This window comes from Leopardus geoffroyi, chromosome C3 (genome assembly GCF_018350155.1).
Source record: "Leopardus geoffroyi isolate Oge1 chromosome C3, O.geoffroyi_Oge1_pat1.0, whole genome shotgun sequence".
Taxonomy (NCBI): domain Eukaryota; kingdom Metazoa; phylum Chordata; class Mammalia; order Carnivora; family Felidae; genus Leopardus; species Leopardus geoffroyi.
Genome location: NC_059338.1, coordinates 134,046,161 through 134,066,871, shown reverse-complemented (window position 1 = coordinate 134,066,871; position 20,711 = coordinate 134,046,161). Strand labels below are relative to the sequence as shown.

The 20,711-nt window shown below is 42.6% G+C and overlaps 1 protein-coding gene across 8 annotated transcripts in view; it reads left to right on the top strand.

The window, feature by feature from the left end:
• SULF1 (sulfatase 1) overlaps positions 1 to 20,711 on the top strand; it is a 179,500-nt gene that overhangs the window by 129,261 nt on the left and 29,528 nt on the right. For all 8 annotated transcript variants that reach the window (XM_045454988.1, XM_045454985.1, XM_045454986.1 and 5 more), the window contains 6 exons: positions 3,211 to 3,361; positions 4,272 to 4,447; positions 6,399 to 6,527; positions 6,798 to 6,854; positions 7,575 to 7,704; positions 19,978 to 20,188. In XM_045454988.1, the coding sequence (XP_045310944.1) occupies positions 3,211 to 3,361; positions 4,272 to 4,447; positions 6,399 to 6,527; positions 6,798 to 6,854; positions 7,575 to 7,704; positions 19,978 to 20,188 (854 nt within the window). The remainder of the gene's footprint in view (positions 1 to 3,210; positions 3,362 to 4,271; positions 4,448 to 6,398; positions 6,528 to 6,797; positions 6,855 to 7,574; positions 7,705 to 19,977; positions 20,189 to 20,711) is intronic.

The following is a 20,711-nucleotide window of genomic DNA, read 5'->3' as shown; positions in this document are numbered from 1 at the left end:
ATTTGCTGTGACCTTTCCCGTTCCTCCAAGTAGATGGAATTGTGCCAAGCACATCAAGGTAACCGGTAGAAGATATAATTTGCCCGCTGTGAGCCTTCGTTCTGGTTCCCTATTGTAGTTTTTATTTGTGTTGAGGTTTTGTGGTTTTAAAAAAGTCAGCTCGATTTATTTTAAAATTAAGGCAAACCAACATCAAAGGCAGTAAGAGGAAGATGTTTAGGTATTACAAAGAAGCCTGTGTAATCTTTTATAGCCGTATTCTTTTTCAGGGCACGTATCAGTAAATGGTTAGGGGACCTTTCATGACCCACTTGCTATATTTCTCTGACCTCGAGCTACCCCCACGGGTGAAAATCCTTTTCCTATGGGGTTTAGAAGCCTCCCCTCTCCTCCTCCTCAGCCTCTCAATCTAATCCTGTTTGTACCACAACATGCCGCGTGAAGAATAAGAAACAGGGCTTACATTCCTTCCTACTGCACAAGCTCCTGAGATGCGACAGGCTGATTCTGCCTGTGTTCACGTTTAGATATGAGGAACCCTTTCAGGCCCCCCAAAAAAAAAAAAAAAATGGGACCAAGTGGTTCATGAGTCATTTATTGGGGAAGCAGCAGAAGAAAGCTTATATGGAAAGTTTCTCTTAAAAAGAATGGCGGGCGGGGGCGCCTGGGTGGCGCAGTCGGTTAAGCATCCGACTTCAGCCAGGTCACGATCTCGCGGTTCGTGAGTTCGAGCCCCACGTCAGGCTCTGGGCTGATGGCTCAGAGCCTGGAGTCTGTTTCCGATTCTGTGTCTCCCTGTCTCTCTGCCCCTCCCCCGTTCATGCTCTGTCTCTCTCTGTCCCAAAAATAAATAAAAAACGTTGGAAAAAAAAAAAAAAAAAAAAAGAATGGCGGGCGATACCTGAAGAGCTTGTCTGGTTTTTAATGCGACAGGATTTTCTCAACCCAGACACTTATATAGAATGTATTTATTTATTGGTTTATGTAGGAAACTCATGTGCCTCTGTACTAGGCACTTTTAAGTGATACAGAGATAGATAGATAGATAAATAGATTTATTTCTCAAAAGAGCTTTTTAGGAAAGGTACTATTATCTCCATTTACAGATGAGCAAATTGAACCACACCTGCTTTTTCTACTCTGCAAATCTGTCCCTTTCAAAAAGGAGTTGACTTACACTAACTACTGAGCACAATTTATACAATTTTAGGTACAGTGCCTTCTGTGTTCAGTGTTATATTGGTATTTGTGTTGTCGTAGTTCTGCTAGTTAACCAGCATCCGTACTGATCATCAGGGGTAATTTTTTGTGCCAAGAAGGTCTGTGGTACCAAAACGATGTTTTCAACTATCGAAAGAGAAGTTCTGCAAATCCACTGGCAGAAGAAAATGTATAATAACAGGCAGCATTTATATAGCTCAGTATACAAGTATGTATCCCAGAAACTCCAGGTTTACCCCAAGAGAAATTGATATCACAACAAACCAGAGGGGTACATGTCAATATCCCTGAATTCACCTGGCTTGCAGCGACTGTTTCTCTGGCTTTATAATGTAAATGATGGCAGAGGGTCATCTTCATTTGTCATCATCCACAATTTTTCACTGAGAGGATCCTCCCCTCAGTGGACAGTGGCTACCAGCTTTCTCAACCAACACAGATGGTTACTTGTTCTATGAGACCAGTTACTTGTAAAGTTGGGGTTCATAGAAAAGCAGTCTCAGATATAGGAAGCACCCCCCACTTCATTTTTTCTTTCATTTTGTTAGAGTAAATGGGCTCTGGAATGGAGTCCGGGATCTACCACCTGATGACTTTGTTAATCTGAGGAAATTGTTTAACTTTACTAGGCCTCAGTTTTCTCAACTGTAAAATAGGAATGATAAACCTATTTCTTTCTTTTTTTTTTTTTTTTAATTTTTTTTCGTGTTTATTTTTGAGACAGAGGGAGACAGAGCACGAGTGGGGGAGGGGCTGAGAGCGAGGGAGACACAGAAACCAAAGCAGGTTCCAGGCTCTGAGCTTTCAGCACAGAGCCCGATGTGGGGCTTAAACCCACCAACCGTGAGATCGTGCCCTGAGGCCGAAGTCGGACGCTTAACTGACTGAGCCACCCAGGCGCCCCAGATAAACCTATTTCTAAGAACAACAGAGATAATTAAATCAGTTAAGGTGTACAAAACAACTCAAAACCCAACACATGGTAAATACTAAGTTTTTAATATTAAACAACTTCTGCATGCTTAATAACATCTAAGGAGAAAGTTCAAGTACATTGTAGTCTGGCAGAGGTAAAATATACACGAGTAATTCTCAGTGGGAGAATTACTCTAGTATAGATATATACTTTGGGAATATGAGGTGGCAGCATCTAACGGTCAAGAGATTTGGGTTAGATGATATCAAAAAGAAGGGGACATTTTGTGGGTCCCCAATGGAATGTGTGGGACACCACTTGGGTGTCTGCAATAAATTAAATAGAAGCTTGAACTAAGATGTTTGAAAGTAATAGGACCCACCACCCTGTAGTTAAGAAAAATTGGGCTCTGCACCGATATTGATTTATCTATTAAAAGAATAGCTTTATTGATCAGCATGTATATTGCAGACGTAGAATTGGTTATAATTCCAGCAAATCCAATTAAATTAATGGTATCTATATATAACCTATATATCCTATATATAGGAAGGGGAAAAACTCATAGAGACTAGATATATAAGTAATCAATAAAACAGCCCAGTAAACTCAAGAGAAAAAATATATTGAAATTATGATTATTATTACACATATTTGTGACTATATCTAATAGCCCAATTAGCAATGAAAGTTTACGACTTAATAGCACCATGAAAACTTTCCCTTCTGTATTACTGAGTTTTATCTGTAGATATTACAATACCATGATCATCTTGATGTGTTTTTACACATTTTATTCGATGAATCCAAATGAACTTACACTAGTTACTTTTTTAGCTACCGCTCTTGGTTTCATAAGGTTGAATGCACATGCCTTTAGAGGATGTGTGCTGTTTGGGGTGGTGAAGATTTTAGCTTTTCCTATAAACATAGAAGGTACATGGGAGAAAAAAAATACTTTAGCAATGTCTAAATCATCTTTCCGAAATGATTGTTTTACAACCTTTAACTTGAAATATTTCTCCAAATAACTAAAAATATGTATAGTAAAAATTCTCTCTGGATATTTTCAGAACCCCTAGTTACAACTATGCACCAAATATGGATAAGCACTGGATTATGCAGTACACGGGGCCCATGCTGCCCATCCACATGGAATTTACAAACGTTCTACATCGCAAAAGGCTTCAGACTTTGATGTCCGTAGATGATTCTGTGGAAAGGGTAAGCATACCAATTTGCCTCGGTGATAGATTTTGGTCCAGCTGCCTTTGTGCGGACCCATTCTTGCCAATTCTGTTTTTGTTTCATTGTTGTTTTTGAGAGAGAGAGAGTATGCATAAGTGTTCAGTGATTTTATCTACCCTCCCTTATCTTGACCCCTTCTGTTAAGTCTCCAGGCCACACTGCCTTTGGAGCCAGTGGCAAAGACGAGACAAAAATCAAAACACCATAAATCAAGGGCTACACTCACAAATACCCTCAAGAATTAAGCAAATAATGTAAATACCTAAAGCTGGTCTCGTATGAAACAATAGGGAATGGTGGGGGTTATGGTGAACTTTAAGTGTCCCCATCTATAACAAGAAGCAACCACCCAGCTCCAGCTAATTTTCGCCATGTAGAAAGGTAGATCCCGTATCATGGGGTCTTCTGACTTTTTTTAAGGAAACCAGAAATGCAAACATTTTATGTGAAATTTCCTGAATTTTAAAAAATTAACAGAAGCCGAATAAAACTTGTGTACAGGCTGGATCTAGTTGGATCAGGCCCAGAAGCAGGCTGTTTTTAACCCTGGATAGCCATATAAGAGTGACGAAAAAAATCAACAATGGATTTTTCAATGTAAAACTGATGTGAGGTGGTAGAGGCTATTTTGTGGAGGGTTTCTTTTGAAAAACAGGTGCACAAAATCTTTAGGAAGAATGTGCCAGATTCAAAAAGTTACATTTCCACTTTATTATTGGACTTCTTCCCTCCAGAATCGTAAGCAACTTGAAAATGTAGTTAGTGATCGTGTTTCTTGGTCTTGTGAAAAGAACTCTTGCCTTTAAAAATTAATGGGGAAGAAATTGGGGAGAAATCATGGCAACACTATCGTCATCTTGCACATCTCGTCTCTGTTGTATTTCAGTTGTATAATATGCTTGTGGAAACGGGGGAGCTGGAGAACACTTACATCATTTACACGGCTGACCACGGTTACCATATTGGGCAGTTTGGACTGGTCAAGGGCAAGTCCATGCCATATGACTTTGATATCCGCGTGCCTTTCTTTATCCGCGGTCCGAGCATAGAGCCAGGATCAATGTACGTATTTCTCTGCTTGCAACGTTCAGCTGAGCTGTCGTGGCTCGTGTATATCTGAGCGACTTCGGTCACCAATCTCAGTGTCTGGTTTCTTTCCATCCAAAACAGAAAAGGGTGTGTGTAGGTTGGTAATTTAGAAAATGAAAACCGGGGCGCCTGGGTGGCGCAGTCGGTTAAGCGTCCGACTTCAGCCAGGTCACGATCTCGCGGTCCGTGAGTTCGAGCCCCGCGTCGGGCTCTGGGCTGACGGCTCAGAGCCTGGAGCCTGTTTCCGATTCTGTGTCTCCCTCTCTCTCTGCCCCTCCCCCGTTCATGCTCTGTCTCTCTCTGTCCCAAAAATAAATAAACGTTGAAAAAAAAAAAAAAAAGAAAATGAAAACCTTTTTCCCCCTACAACAAACTAAGAGAAAATGAACTAAGAGAAAGGAAAATTGACTACCAATGTTTATTTCTGTCACGTGGACCAGAATCCATGTCATATGGGCTGTGTACACAGACACAAAATGTGGTCTTTAGGGACACCACCTATACCTTCTTTGAATCAGAGATACACTGTCTTTAAAAAATAATAACAATAACCATTGCCTGCCTTTTTTTTTTAAGTTTATTTATTTATTTTGAGAGAAACAGAGAGAATGTGAGTGGGGGAGGGGCAGAGAGAGAGGGAGAGAGAGAATCCCAAGCAGGCTCCACGCTCTCAGCACGGAGCCTGAGTCAGGGCCTGATCTTACAAAACTGTGCGATTGGGGTGCCTGGGTGGCTAGTCAGTTAAGCGTCTGGCTCTTGGTTTCAGCTCAGGTCATGATTTCACAGTTTTGTGGGCTCGAGCCCTGAGCCAGGCTCTGTGCTGACAGCATAGAGCCTGCTTCGGATTCTCTCTGTCCCTCCCTCTCTCTGTCCCACCCCATTCACGCTGTCTTGTCTCTCTCAAAATAAATAAGTAAACTCAAATAAGGGTTGGGGGGGGGGGTCCTCTGGGTGTCTCAGTCGGTTAAGCATCCAACTTTGGCTCAGGTCATGATCTTATTGTTCATGAGTTCAAGCCCTGTGTCTGGCTCTGTGCCGACAGCTCGGAGCCTGGAGCCTGCTTCAAATTCTGTCTCCCTCTCTCTCTGCCCCTCCCCTGCTCATACTCTGTCTCTGTCTCTCAAAAATAAATAAATTTTGAAAAAAAAAATTTTTAAACCAACTGTGAGATCATGACCTGAGTCGAAATCAAAAGTCAGTCACTTAACCAACTAAGCCACCCAGGTACCCCCAGCCCCTGACTTTTAGCATTTTTTTTCAATTATTAATAAAGAAAAAATTTTAAAGAATATAACATTTTAAGAAACATGGTTTTCATTTAGAAGAAAAACATCTTCAAGGAGTGAAGTTCTATTTCTGCACCCCTCTACATCTCTATTTTCCCATCTTAAAATGGGTTTTACACGTCCTGCTGGTCACATCAGAATGTTCTGTGTAAAATAAGATAATGTACCTGAAACACTTATGGAAAGAATAAAAGAAAAGAATGCAAGTAGAATTCAAAATCTGGAATGGCCTTAAGGAGCATCTAGCCCTGACTCCTGATCTAACAAGGAGGAAACTTGGCAGGTAGAATTAAGTGCCTCTCGCAGAGTTCCCGATTCTGCAGCAGCATTGGGGCCCAGAAACCAGATATCCTGAATCTCACCTGCGTGCCTCTTCTGCCGCCACATTGCACTACATCCTGGGAGAAGGGAGAAGGTGATGACAGCAGAAGGCTTCCTTTGAAGAATGTTATTATGTCTCTTCAGCTCATTCGAAACTTTGGGAATTGTCCGATCCAAGTTAAAAGGTTTTATGCGTGAAAGACCACGCTAGAGGGAGAGAAGACCAAAAACCAGTGCATCTCGGTGTGGAGAAAGTGGCCCTAAGTGCCACTGCCACGGGTGTTAAGTACGGGGCGTAACCATCTGTCCCTTTGCAGAGTCCCACAGATCGTTCTCAACATCGACCTGGCCCCTACGATCCTGGACATCGCTGGGCTCGACACACCTCCCGATGTGGATGGCAAGTCCGTCCTCAAACTTCTGGACCCGGAAAAGCCAGGTAACAGGTGCGTCAATTTGCTTTCCATCAGCCAGCCCCAAGCTCATGGGCGCCTAGAGCCAGCCAGCAGCTGTAAGAAGTGGAGGCAAAATAAGGCTTTGCCCAGGAGAACCGCCCTAAGCTGAGAATTTCCCTGCTGTTTGTGAATAGCATATTGATAGAGATGCAGTCGTGGTCTGTGGGAAGTGAGAGGTGTTTCTTTAAATAAACTGTTAGTGCAGAATCGTTTGGAAAAACGTCCAGATGCCAACAGTAAATATTATTATTTTGCTTTCAGGTTTCGAACAAACAAGAAAGCCAGAATTTGGCGTGATACATTCCTCGTGGAAAGAGGGTAATTATTGGTTCCTGGGGTGCTTCTGGGAACCAGTCCTAGTGGGCAGCTCTCCCTGCTGGGTACTTTTTCGCCCTTATTCCGGTTTACTAAGCATGCAGATTTCGTAAGCCCAGTCACAAGATTGAATGGTTTGCTACTCATTCTCCACTGGCCAGCACCATCATGATTGTTGCATCAGACTGTAAAACATAAATTCTCACAAGATGGGACCAAAGCACTTATGGTTGCATTTCTCAGCCTTGGCTCCTAATCAGACCAGTCGATTGACTTTCTCAGCCCTCCTTCCCAAGTCCGCCTGGCCCTCACCTTTCTCTTTCCTTTCCTTAGGTGCCTTTCCTGGCTTTAAATATATGAGACTTTAATTTCCAGAGTCTCTTCTGGGATTCCCCTTTTGATTCATGATCCCATTGTCTTGTTTTTTTCCATACCTACATTGAGAGAAAAGCATTTATATAACTGTGCAGCTAAACATTTATGCCCAGAGTTTTGAAATTAACGCTTTGGGGAGAGAATGTTCTTCATTAGTGCCCGGCCTATAATCTTCCCAAAGGACTCGGCAAATGCCGAACTCCTATGAGCCAGATTCTAACATCTATGTCATGCCATTTGAAGAATGTGTAGTCATGTCACAGGGGAGAAAAGTAAAAAAGGCACGTGATGCTAGAAAGATAATGCAGATCGTTTCTCACATTAGAAACTTTTTCTTTTCTGTCAAAGGAAATTTCTACGTAAGAAAGAAGAATCCAGCAAGAATATCCAACAGTCAAATCACTTGCCCAAATATGAGAGGGTCAAGGAATTGTGCCAGCAGGCCAGGTACCAGACAGCCTGTGAACAGCCTGGGCAGGTGAGTGACACAGCTTGTCTTCACCACAAGTCACATCCGTCTTCATTTCTAATTTAAAATTTGCAACGTATAAAACAATGTACATTTATGGATAAATAAGCTTTTCATTACTCTCATGCCGTGCTCACTGTGACAGCTCTCCTGTGACTGGGATTATCTAACTGGTCTAAGCTGGGCCTCCTCATCACAGCTTGGCTCCCTCCAGTGAAAAAACATGGTGCCCTCGGAGAGTACGAGATATCCACCCGACTAGCCAATGCCAGTTCAACATATCAGACATGTGAAATGGTTAGCCAGGCTAGAAAGTTCAGAAACTCGGTTCCATTTGAGGAGAAGCCAACACCACTTGGGTTCCTGTTACCTGGTTATCAAGAAGTCTACTTAGTCAAGATCATGGGCAGATGCTGAGCCTCTGGACAGTGAACCAGCCAAGAGACGCGATGGGGTCTTCCCATCCTGTACTGAAGTCAGATGTGGTCCAAAGTACAAAGGAGGACAGAATCTAGGACCAAGATTGGGGAATGAAAAGGGAAGACATATTGTGTTTTTTATCGTTTCTACCTCTGCTCACAAAGTGCCTGACATCAACTATTCCATTAGAATGAATCCTCTTTATTAATCGAAGTATCACTGTAGAATTCAGGGCTACCCAGAACATCCACTATTATCAATAAGAACTAAAGAAATACCATGTAATGAATTAAACAGACCTGTTTCTAAGGAAAGTGAGAACATATGAACACAAGCTATTTTTTAAATGTTTATTTTGCAAGTGAGAGAGAGAGGTTGAGCTCTGGAGAAGCGCAGAGAGAGACGGAGAGAGACAATCCCAAGCAGGCTCCACGCTGTCAGTGCAAAGCCCGATGCAAGGCTCGATCTCACAAACTGTGAGATCATGACCTGAGCCGAAATCAACAGTAGGAGGCTTAACCTCCTGAGCCCACCCGGGCGCCCTTCACACAAACTATTTTAAACACTCTTGATCAACACCAATGCTACCTAAAAGAGATATTGTGTCATCATGAGAGAGGAACTGAGTTTCTGCCTAAGTCATTGCAACTTAGAACAAAATGGAAGGAAAGTGAAAACTAATATTTATTACTCATGTGTCTTATGTAAAGCACTGTATATGGAATTTTCTATGTATTAGCTCAGTTTAATCCTCATATTCATCCGGTGAGGGAGGCATCGTTGTCCCCATTTACAAACGGGCAGCCGGTGAGTGCAGAGCCGGGATCCAAATGAGGTGTAGGATTCAAAAGCAGCGGCCGCTTGCTGCCTTCCAAGGTAAGTTACATGAACTAGGCAGAGAGAAGTTCAAATCTTTGGTGAGTCTTTTTTTTCTTTTCAACTTATCTGACCTCTAGATATCCATACAGCTAGCCAATACCAGTTCAAGATATCAGGCGTATGAAACTGATAGTCCCGTTATTGAAATGGCCTCATAAATGTAAGGCATCATACATTTGTACGTGTGATATGGCATCTAGCTTATTGAACAGACATTCACAATAAACAACTTGGTCCTCATACATTCTGCATTTCCTCATGCCTTTTTGTGCTCAGGGATTCCCCTGAAATAGAAAAAGATGGGGCGGTGGGGGGAGGTTGTTGAAGGAAGGGATGAAACCAGGCCTTCAGGGTACTCCAGTAAATCTTTATTTTCAAGTGTTTAGCGGAGAAGCTTAGACTTATTCATTATAGTTTCATTTGATGTCTTCAAATCCTTCTTAAGGAAGCTCTAAGTATTATTATGACTAAAACCTCAGAATTGTTTTGTAGCTCTGAAATGATTTTTATGAGCCAGCCTCAGTAGACTAATTTACCTGTATTCGGGAGTTGGAAATGTTCAGTGTTAAATATATCTCATGCAAATTGGTGATTTTTGTTACTATTTTAGCCCTCTAAGCCGCAAGCATGATAGCCGACTGAGAATAAGGTACACTGCCTACCTTTCAGTACACAATTTTGCAAACCTCACCATATGGCTTGCCCTGAAATTTTAATACATGTCCTAAAGGGCAAATGTAGTGTATTAACTGGATTACGGCACTTTGGCATAAGCTCTCCACTCTTGTGCTGAATGCTAACTATGTTAAAAACTTCACTTTGCTTTTTCACATTTTTCTAAACTTGTTTTGCCCCCACTAAATGCTTAAATATCTAGTTCCCTGGGATTTTCCTCTGCTGCTTGATTTCTATGTGCATCAGTCTGAATTTAGATTATATCACATGAATATATGAAAATGTTAGCAACAATTTCTTTCAGAAGTGCCTGAATTATGAGAACGGAGAATTACACTATACCCCAGATGATGATTTCTTTCTATAGGTGACGCTCACACAATGGCTTAAGAATCTGAGAACTTCTGGAAAATCTCAAGCCTCTTCCAGACAGTTCTCGAATCTGTGGGTCAAGCCCAGTTGCTCTACTGTGTTCTACAGAATCTTTATATTTTGGCCTTTTGCTTTTTCTATCTGGCTACTTTGAAGATTTTCTTTTTAGTTACAATATCAGTGACGATAAAAAGGGAAGAAAAAGTCCAGAATAATGAGATTGTATTGATCTGGATCAAGGCATCAGTTGAGGCCAGAACTAACTGGCTAGGAATCTCTTCTCTTGACATCGATTTCACTCCTGGCCTGTGCCCTGCGTCTTTTTCTCTGACCAAGGTTAACTGCTTGCATTCAAAAGACAACACAGTCTTCTCTTTGGTTTGATTCTGTATGGGATATAAAGGAAAAACCCATGCTCTCGGCCCCATTCTCTTCACTTTTCCCCCACAAAGAGAGCACGAATTTCCCCTGTCCCACTACACCCCCATGCCTGGTCACCTGAGGATTGTTTGTCAGAGTCAATGTGAATGCATGAAGCAGGTAAATGAAAGAAAGAGAAATATGACATCAAAAAGTTTGGGTTAGAATATTGGCATCCACTACTTTTTAGATGTGTGTTTGGGGACAAGATTCTTAAGAGTCTCAGGTTGTCTATTCCTAAAGTGAGGAAAATTAATCTCAGGCTTGTAAGAATCCAGTGATATCATATATGTAAAGTCTTAGATGAACTATAAGGCAATGTGTGGATATTGGGTGCTATTCCTGTTCCAGGCCATCTTACCTGCTGTTTTCATTCCTATGAAGCCAACAGAGAATTAAAATGGGCTGGAATCCCAGACATTTGGCAATACTTCTTCACTTTGTGAACAGAGCAACCAGCAGGGACTAATTAAGGCAGTGTGGACATATGTGTTTGCATTTCTTCTGTGTTCCTGAATTAATATGAGACTGAGTATGAATCCCCACCACCCTCTCAGCTAGCATTACACCCCCAAGCACATTATGTACAGATTTACGTATGATACACTGCACACACACACACACACACACACGTGCAAATCTCAACTTCTATCTGAAAAGACTTTGGCTCAACAAAGACCACACATCAGTGATGCTCAATTCTACCTGCACCCTAGAATCACCTGGGCAGCTTTTGAAAATATCGACTTATAGCCTCCCCCTAGACCAATCAGTTTAACATGTCTAGAGGTGATGCCAAGGCATCTGTATTTGTTAACAAAGTTAAGAACCAGAGGTCTAGAGTCCGAGAATATGAAAGTTGGAAAGAGTCTTAGAATCTTCCAGTTGAGGGGCGCCTGGGTGGCGCAGTCGGTTAAGCGTCCGACTTCAGCCAGGTCACGATCTCGCAGTCTGTGAGTTCGAGCCCCGCGTCAGGCTCTGGGCTGATGGCTCAGAGCCTGGAGCCTGTTTCCGATTCTGTGTCTCCCTCTCTCTCTGCCCCTCCCCCGTTCATGCTCTGTCTCTCTCTGTCCCAAAAATAAATAAAAACGTTGAAAAAAAAATTCTTTAAAAAAAAGAAATCTTCCAGTTGAATGAGATCCTTTTCCTAATAAGGACATTTAGGTCCGGAAAACTTCAGCTACAAACCCGAAGTCAGACCTGCGACTCTGTACTTCACGTTCAGTCCTTTCTTCCCCAGAGCATGCTGCCTCTACAAAAATGTAACAGAGTAGATATTCTCTTGAAATTGTATGTGGCACTTGCCTGGCTGAAGCCGCGGGTTTGGGACCCACTCACAGCATCTAGGGAAGTGGTTCCCAAGCAGGACTGCATACTAGAATCACTTAGGCAGCTTTACAAAAGCTGATGTTCAAGCTTCACTCCAGACGAAGTAAAACAGACCTTCTGGGGATGAGACCCAGACATCAGTGATTTTTTTTCAAGCGCCTGGGCGATTCCTATGAATAGCCAGGGTTGAGAATCACTCACGTCAGTTAAGTGTTACTGGTTTTTGCTTCTTCTAAGGTACAGTGATTGACTCCTTAAATAGGAGTTACATAAAAGAGAAAATCCCTGGGCATTCAATTTCGAACTGCACATCATAGATTCTGTCATTTGGAAAAAAACAGCTTTCTTTTCTTTTTTTTTTTTTTTTTTTTTTTTTGATAAAGCACATTTCATATCCTTTGTGAGTTGTTAAACTCCAGCGACTTTGCAATTTTGTTTGCCTCTCTACTATTGTATCAGTATGAAATCAAAGATTTGTTTAAAATTATGAAAGAACCCCAGATCAAGCAAGCTGATACTGTTTGAGAAATCAGACTGTAGCTGGTTGAATGTACTGGTTTAACTCCAGGATCTGTGTTCTCATCCCCAAAATTATCCCTCTGGCCATAGAGCCCTCGACCCTCTGTGACCAGCTGCAGAGCAGGAATAAAAGGCATTTACCAGTAAGATCTGGTTCGTTTGCCAGAAACTGACAGCCTGTTTCCAGAAACTCACTGAGCCCTGGTTAAAATCTCAGCTCATAGACACCTCCCCCTGGCGCTCCCGATTCCAGAGGGCCAGGCCAGAAGGACCAAGCCCCAGTGCCACCCTCTGGCTGAACATTTGTGTGCTCAGGGCTCATTATGGACGGCCCAGCCTCTAAACCTGGCCACCTCCCCTCTTCAACCTGCACTGAAGGACGTGTCTGAATTGTGTACTAGATGGTTTGGCTTTGGTGCAGTTTTCAAAATACAAACCACAGGCTTAAATGTCAAACCATATTTAATGATGCTCCAAACAAGTCAGAAAAAGACAAACATAAGGACATTTTACTTATAACCTACCTAATGTGTCCACGCCCAATTTAATGTATGCTCTTGTTTCCCACTGCTCCCTAACGCGGCCTCGCTCTGGTCAGGAGCCCCTCCTCCCCGTCTCTTAAACATAACATTCTCGTCTGCCTTCCCCAGTGCCATTTCCTCAGTTGAGCCTCACCGGAAGCCTCACGTTCTGCCCAAACCATTCTTTTGTCGCTAGGGTCCTACTCAACTGGGATTGCATGCTGACTCCACGCTTGCTTTGTCACTTAACTGTGCCTTAGTTTCTTCATCTCGAAAACGGACATAATACTAGTAAAGATTATATGGGGAGGTTACTATCAAGATTATATGAGTTAAGTGTAGTAAGCATTTGAACCGGTACCTGGCACATAATAAGCACTCAATAAATACTGGCTATCACTTGTTGGCCAAGGTCAGTTTACCAACTTTACTTTCCCCAAACTGCAAGAACAATATTTCCTCCAACATATCATTACGGACTTCAGCAAACGATCATCCAGATTAGAATCTAAAGGAGGAAACTTCTTCTGCCTCTCTTTCCTTTCCACTTTCCCTCCTTCATCCCCTCTCAGCCCATCTCAAAGAAAACAGGAGGAAACTCCTCAGCACGAGTAACTCTAGTTCATATTTGTGAGAAAATCGGACAGTGGCTTCAGCTAAGTGATAACTTCAACAAGGATGTTTATATGGTGTTTTTATATTCCCGGTGTTGAGACAAAAATTCTAAACACACGTCCACATGCAGGTAACTGTTTTTCATGATGTTGGTACTGGCCTAAAGGATAATCAGGTTATCTGAAAATTACTGTATGGTTGTTACATTTCAGAGAACACGATTTGACCTGCATTATGACCAAATCCACATAATAAGACATATAATAATGGGGAACTAATCCGTGTGTGTGTGTGTGTGTTTGTGTGTGTGTGTATGTGTGTGAAGTTTTCATTGCAGTGTACCTTCGAAAAAGTTGTAGCCAAAATTTTTATTTCTTACTCATGAAAATGGGCATAAATGGGCATAAATAAGAATATAGAACATTCTTGACCAGTCTGAGAAATATATGCCGTTGGAAATGTAGAAAGTATCATGATTATCTAGTAGTTACATCAGGAAAAGGAAGTAAGCAGAGTTCTGTCTTCATCTCATATTATGCTAGGCATTTACACAAAACATTTTATACCTGAAAATTATACTATAGTAGAGATCTCAGGCTCATTTTAAATATAAGGAGACGAAAGCTCAGATGGGAAAGTAACTTGACCAAAGTCACCCAGCTGGAAGTGTGACAAGTCTGAGTTCAAACCAAGATCTGTGTGATTCAAAGCCACAGTCTCCCCACTAAATAATAATTACTGTATTATATATAATTTACAAGCAGGAAACATGAACTTGCCCAAGGATTGGCTAACCATTGTTAAAGGTCAATTATAATAGTATTGCTCTGGATTTATATGGCGCATCGTTTTTTGAGAACTCCAAAAACAATTTATTCTCATGACATATCCTTGAGGCCAGGAGGAGCAAGTATTATTTTGCCAGATGTGGAATCTGGAAGAACAAAGAGATTCTGTAATTTGCTCACGGCCATAGAGTTAGCAGCGAAAGAAAATTAAAATCGAGGTCTCCCCATCCCTAACCCAATACTTATCTCCATTGAAAATGTCTACCTTCCATTCAGTTTGCCTAAGACCAAATTCTTTAAGTAAGAAACTTACGTGGCGGGGGCGGGTTGGGAACTAATAATAATAATAACAACAACACCAACTGCCTTTGTTGAGTGCCTACCATGTACTGAGTTCTCGCGGCGCGTGAGTGAGTTCTAATGCTCATGGAGCTTACAGTGTGTAGCTGACTTGCTCAAGGACACATAAGCAATGTGATAACACTGATATTCAAATCCAGACTTTTCTGGCCTGAAAGTCCAGACTTTTGCCACTGCGTCACATCAATATGGATACAAAATGCCATTCCCAAGTCCCAGGTGGAATATAGGTGATCTTCACTACTACAGAATCCTAGTCCAGTGAACGCTTTAGGTTGTCCTACTGATTAAGTGGATAATTTATATATAAAGTGTTCTAGACAAGTACCCGGCAGCAAGTAAGAGTTCCCTAATGATGACAACGATGGTGACAAAGACAGTGTTGAAGGGAATTGTTTGAATGGCATTTTAGCATATTTCTCATTAGATTTGATTCCACCAAACTAGCTGCCCCACACCTGAATCCTTACACCAAATAGCCAGTCTTCTCTTCATTATGTGTTATTTATATATAAATATATATAATCAATCAAAATATACTAAGACGTAATTACTAAACAAAGTGATTTGATGCTGAGCTAACTTCAAGGAATAACTCAGGAGTATGAGACATGGTCCCTGCCTTTAATTCCAAATTCCAGTGTGGCTGGAAAGGGTAAAATGAAATCAGAATAACCTACAAAATTATTTACATGGTTTTATCTAGCCCCTCATCAGCAGAACGTCTGCAGAAATAGTTGTGCGATGAATATATGTTAAATGATTGGCACAGACGGAGCCAGAGAGGCAAGAGAAATGTTGAAACAAGGTCCGACAAAGTGGGAAAGGAATTTACAGAAGGGGTGAGTGGTCAGGGAAGGTGGAGACCATCGGCTTTGGCAGTTAACTGATTTACTGATAAACTTCAAGAGAGTAGACAAAAGGGAGACAGTTTGATGTCTGTATGTCTGCACGGGCGGGTCTTTCACAAAGCTCGTTTCTGAGGCTGACTCCGTGTCCCGTTAGCAGATGCCTCCCTGAGTTCGTGCTTCCTTCTGATTCCGGAAGCTCTTCTGCACTGGAAACCGTCTCCTCATTGTTTTGAGCATTTAAGTGACTGGTGGTGTGAGTTTCAGAGCAATTCTCTAAAAGTTCTCTTCCCTCGCCTCCCTCTATAAACTCTCAATGATGACTACGGTGGTGGCGGTTATTCAAGGATTTATTGCTCAGCTGTAAAAATTATCATGATATCGAACACTAAAATGACTGTGGCAAATATGTGGTAATTACATTTCATTAAAATTGCTAGTAGGCTTGCCACTAAGAAGAGTTTGAAAGCCTCTAGCTAATTACTCCATCTGATAGGGTCTATGGCTTGTTCAAAGGGTTCATGGTATAGAAAAGCATTGGCATTTTTCACTGTGGCCCTTGTTTTATACAAGAATGTGTGTAGGTGGATGTATACCTTTAGTATATGTGGGTACGTGTGTGCATGTGTGTACAGAAGCATACATACATGCATATATGCATATATGCATACATATATGTGTGCATATTTGATTTGTGTGATATGTCACCAGTGCCCAGGATGGTACCAGACCTCAGGTTTGGTTAAATTCATCTCTCAGGAAAGAAACACCCCTTCCCTTCACCTCTGATCCATGGGACATTAGCAAGGAATTTGGCTAATGGGCAAATGCCGGTTAGATTCCAAATAGACCAAATCACTAAAAATTCTGCCTACACTTTCTGTTCTGTACACTCAGCTCTTCAAGACCAAGAAAAAGGCAGAATTTTTTTTTTTAGTGCGTTATGGTTACAAAACTAAGGAAGGTTTTCACTGCAGTTACGTGTTTTAAAAATTAGTATGTGTACCAAAATTGGTATAAATTTGAACCACAAAAGACACAAGACCAGACAAGAATTGAGACAACCATGTTTTCCTGTCTGGGAGAAAACAGAGTATTTCTTAAGCTTCTACTAGGCTGTAGAACACTGGCCTCTTCTTTTGCTACCCTTGGAATTAAGTAGTAAACTCTTAGTTTTTGAATGCTTGAGTTAGAGGTTACCCAGATAGATGGATAAGTCTGAAACCATTTGCATTTAGGACAAATACAGATCTAGACTGACACTCTAGTATCACTGATCACCAAACTTTCTGGAGCTATAAAAGGTTATCATTGATTTTGCTGACACTTCTCACCAGCAAAAACTCCACAGGGCATATCGTTATTCCTTAAGGGAATTGTATATCTGTTTCTGAGAACTTTTCTCAAGAACTTCACGACACCTCCTCAAGCTCACTGGATGTGTCTGGAAGTGCCACACACCCAGGCTTGAAAATCACTGGTCGCCACCTTGAATGGCAGAACAGGCACACACAGCTTTCCGCTAAGCATTTGCAAAGACGAAATTCTATCACTTGTCAACTACCTATGGAGAGAAAGTAAGGAAAACTGGTTACTCTTACAGAGAACGCATAGTCCTGCCAGTGTAGACAAGCTGGAAGTGTACCTCTGTTCAACTAGAGTCGTTTTCTGACCTGATTGCATCAGTGCATTTCTAGACACAGCTTCCTTTGCACATCCACGCCCAAAAATGCATATATCCTTCCCAAAGACTCCTCCATCCAAGCTACTTAGACCTCTTTTGCCCCTGCCAGGGATTCCAGCTGCAAAGAGGTCCAAGAACCAGTCGCAAATTGAAAGCGGTTGTTCTTAACCCCAACTGCACATTAGAATCACCAGGGGAGCTTTTGAAACTCCCAAAGCCCAGCCATGTGTGAGAACCACTGACCTGACATAAGTCCTGTGTGCCTGATCAAGTTGACTTCACTTTTTTTCTTCAGTTAAATTATCTCTAACTTAGTTAGTCCTTGACTGTGCTTGTTTGTGTCACCTTTCCATGGCTTTGCAAATAGAGTTGCCCTCTCCCTTGAGCCTGCTTCTCTGGATGGAGATGATGGACTTTCAGGACATGCTGGTCAAGCCACAAAAGAAGACTGTAACCTGACATGGCTTGAAATCACCGAATTCTGTAGCACCAGGAGTGTGTGGGGGCTAAAGCAAAATCACAGAACAAGCCCTATGGCCCCGGGATTTGGGGACTATCGGGTAGAAGTGCAAAGGCAGCACCGATAATTCAACGCTAACTGAGGGCACACAGCTCCATTAAGAAAAAACAAAGCATGACTTTGTGCCTTGGTCCATTGTGAATGGTCACACTCCATTTGGTTTTTGGGGCAGGGTTTTTGTTTGTTTGTTTTGTTTTCTGTTTGCAATATAATTTCTTGTTAAATTGGCTAACATACAGGGTGTAAAGTGTGCTCTTGGTTTTTGGAGTAGATTCCCGTGGTTCATCACTTACATCCAACACCCAGTGCTCATCCCAACAAGTGCCCTCCTCAATGTCCATCACCCGCTTTCCCCTCTCCCCCACCCCCCCCGACCCCCTCAGTTTCTTCTCTGTATTTAAGAGTCTCCTATGGTTTGCCTCCCTCCCTCTCTCTTTGTAACTATTTTTTTCCCTTCCCCTCCCCCCATGGTCTTCTGTTAAGTTTCTCAAGATCCACATATGACTGAAAACATACTATATCTGTCCTTCTCTGACTGACTTATTTCACTTAGCATAACACCCTCCAGTTCCAGCCATGTTGCTGCAAATGACAGGATCTCATTCTTTCTCATTGCCAAGTAGTACTCCATTGTATATATAAACCACATCTTCTTTATCCATTCAGCAGTTGATGGACACTTAGGCTCTTTCCATCATTTGGCTCTTGTTGAAAGTGCTGCTATAAACATTGGGGTACGTGTGCCCCTATGCATCAGCACTCCTGTATCTCTTGGGTAAATTCCTAGCAGTGCTATTGCTGGGTCATAGGGTAGATCCATTCTTAATTTTCTGAGGAACCTCCACACTGTTTTCCAGAGCAGCTGCCCCGGTTTGCATTCCCACCAACAATGCAAGAGGGTTCCCGTTTCTCCACATCCTCGCCAACACCTGTTGTTTCCTAATTTGTTCATTTTAGGCACTCTGACCGGTGTGAGGTGGTATCTCAGTGGGTCGCACTCCATTTTGTACATGAGCGTCCTTTGTCTGCTGGCCAAGCCATCTGGGACCCTTGACTAAATTTTACCTTGCATCAGATCACCTTGAAATTAAAATGCAATCCAAAGTATGGTTACAGGTACACAAGGAGGGTATGGTGAGATCATTTTATGTGGCTCAGGAAAGAGCATCTTTTATTTAATAATTTTTTATTTATTTTAATATGTATTTGAAATATGTAACTGGCACACCAAATACATAATTTTACAGGGGCTGTTGCTTTGGCCACTGCTTAGAAATGTGTCCATTTAGAGAAAAGTGTCAATAATTGTACACAGGGGATACTCATAGATGGAAGGGGAAAAAAAAAGACAAAATTTGATAACACTGCATGACAGCATATTGTCACAACTGTGGTCAACTTCAGACCAAGGTCAGCATACTTCCCAAATTACCATTTTAGAGAGGAGGCCAGGGGAAAAGAGAAAGTAAAAGGAAGGTTATTAGGCCTTTAGGTAACATACGGAGGATCCCATGAAATGCCCCGAGGAGAAGTGCTATTACTTCAGGCAGACTGAAGTTCAAGAAGCCTGGGCAGCAGGTGGGAGGGACAGGGAGACCCAGTGCCGCGTCCCATTGATCTAGAAGTAAGCCTGCGGTGTCTGCTCAGGCTTGATAGAAGGCTCAAAGGAGAAAACCCAGTGCCAACCACCCCCCCACCCCCCCCCACCCCCCCGCCGCCCCGTGCCTGTCTCTTGGGAAGGTGAGCGTTCTCTCTTCAGGGTTGCGGGGTCCGGAGGAGGATAAGAAGAGGCCCAGAGAACCCCTGACACGTTTGCTAACGTCCCGGCCCTGTGAGAGCTGGCCCGCGCTGCGGCAGACTCCGATTAAACTCCTCTCCGGCTCCCTCACGTGCCACTCTTCCCTGGCCCGAGTCAGAAATTCAGGGGCTTGAGAACAAAGCAGCCAGGTTTGTTTTTCCAGAGGAAGAGGGGTCTGGTGAAAACAGCCGTGACAGCTGTGCTCTGTGGCTGGGTGAATTCAGGGCTTTTTACGTGTCTCACTCAAGACTGTTTAGTCTGGATCCTGAGCATTTATGTATCAATTTTGGGCTCTAGTGTCGCTGAGGTAGTTCTGATTTCCAATGATTCCGGTGTCATCTGTCTTGGCCTCCCGTGAGAGAAATAACTGAGAGAACCGGGGGTAGGCTCGTTGCAGGGTCAGTGAAAAGCTTGCCTTCCTTCGTTGGCTCTGCTTATCGGGGTTGCCCGGGCTTCTGGAACCCGATGCAGCGGTCCTTGATACGAAGCACCTGGAGCAGGAGGGGTAAACCGCTCTCACGTTGGCTTTTGCAGAAGTGGCAGTGCATTGAGGACACATCTGGCAAGCTCCGAATTCACAAGTGTAAAGGATCCAGTGACCTGCTCACCGTGCGGCAGAGCACGCGGAACCTCTACTCTCGCGGCTTCCACGACAAGGAATGCAGCTGCGGAGAGCCTGGCTATCGCACCGGCAGAAGCCAGAGGAAGAGCCAAAGGCAGTTCCTGAGAAACCAGGGGACTCCGAGTAAGCAACACGCAGTGACGTCTCAGTGGCAGGCCAAGGCTTTGCAAGTGGACATTAGAGAGAAAAGGCCGCTCCTTCCACATTTTAGATATTATCAATGCATGGCCTTGGGGCGAAAGCAAATAATGGTCCTGTTCCAAATACGAGAGCTAATTTGGTATGTGGACACTTTAACTTAAGCATAGAACGAAAATATATTCAGTAAACACACCAGACAAAACGTAACACGCACAGGAAAGAGCTATACAGGGTAAAAGGTGGGGCTAGGGGCGGAGGGTAGAGTTTAAGTCAGGTGTACTTTACATTAATGCTAATATCCTGATTAGTCTGCTTTGAGCTACTTTTAACAAAAAAAGGAGAAAATAAAAAGTCAAGGTTTCATTGCTTATGCATTTAACTAGTAAGAAAAGCATACATGCGTTTTTTAGGCACATCTGTTTTAGGACAGTTTTTGTTTAATTCCTCTTGTTGGCTGGGATGGTCAAACAGTCAAATTCAGTATGAAAAGCACTGCTTGCCATCT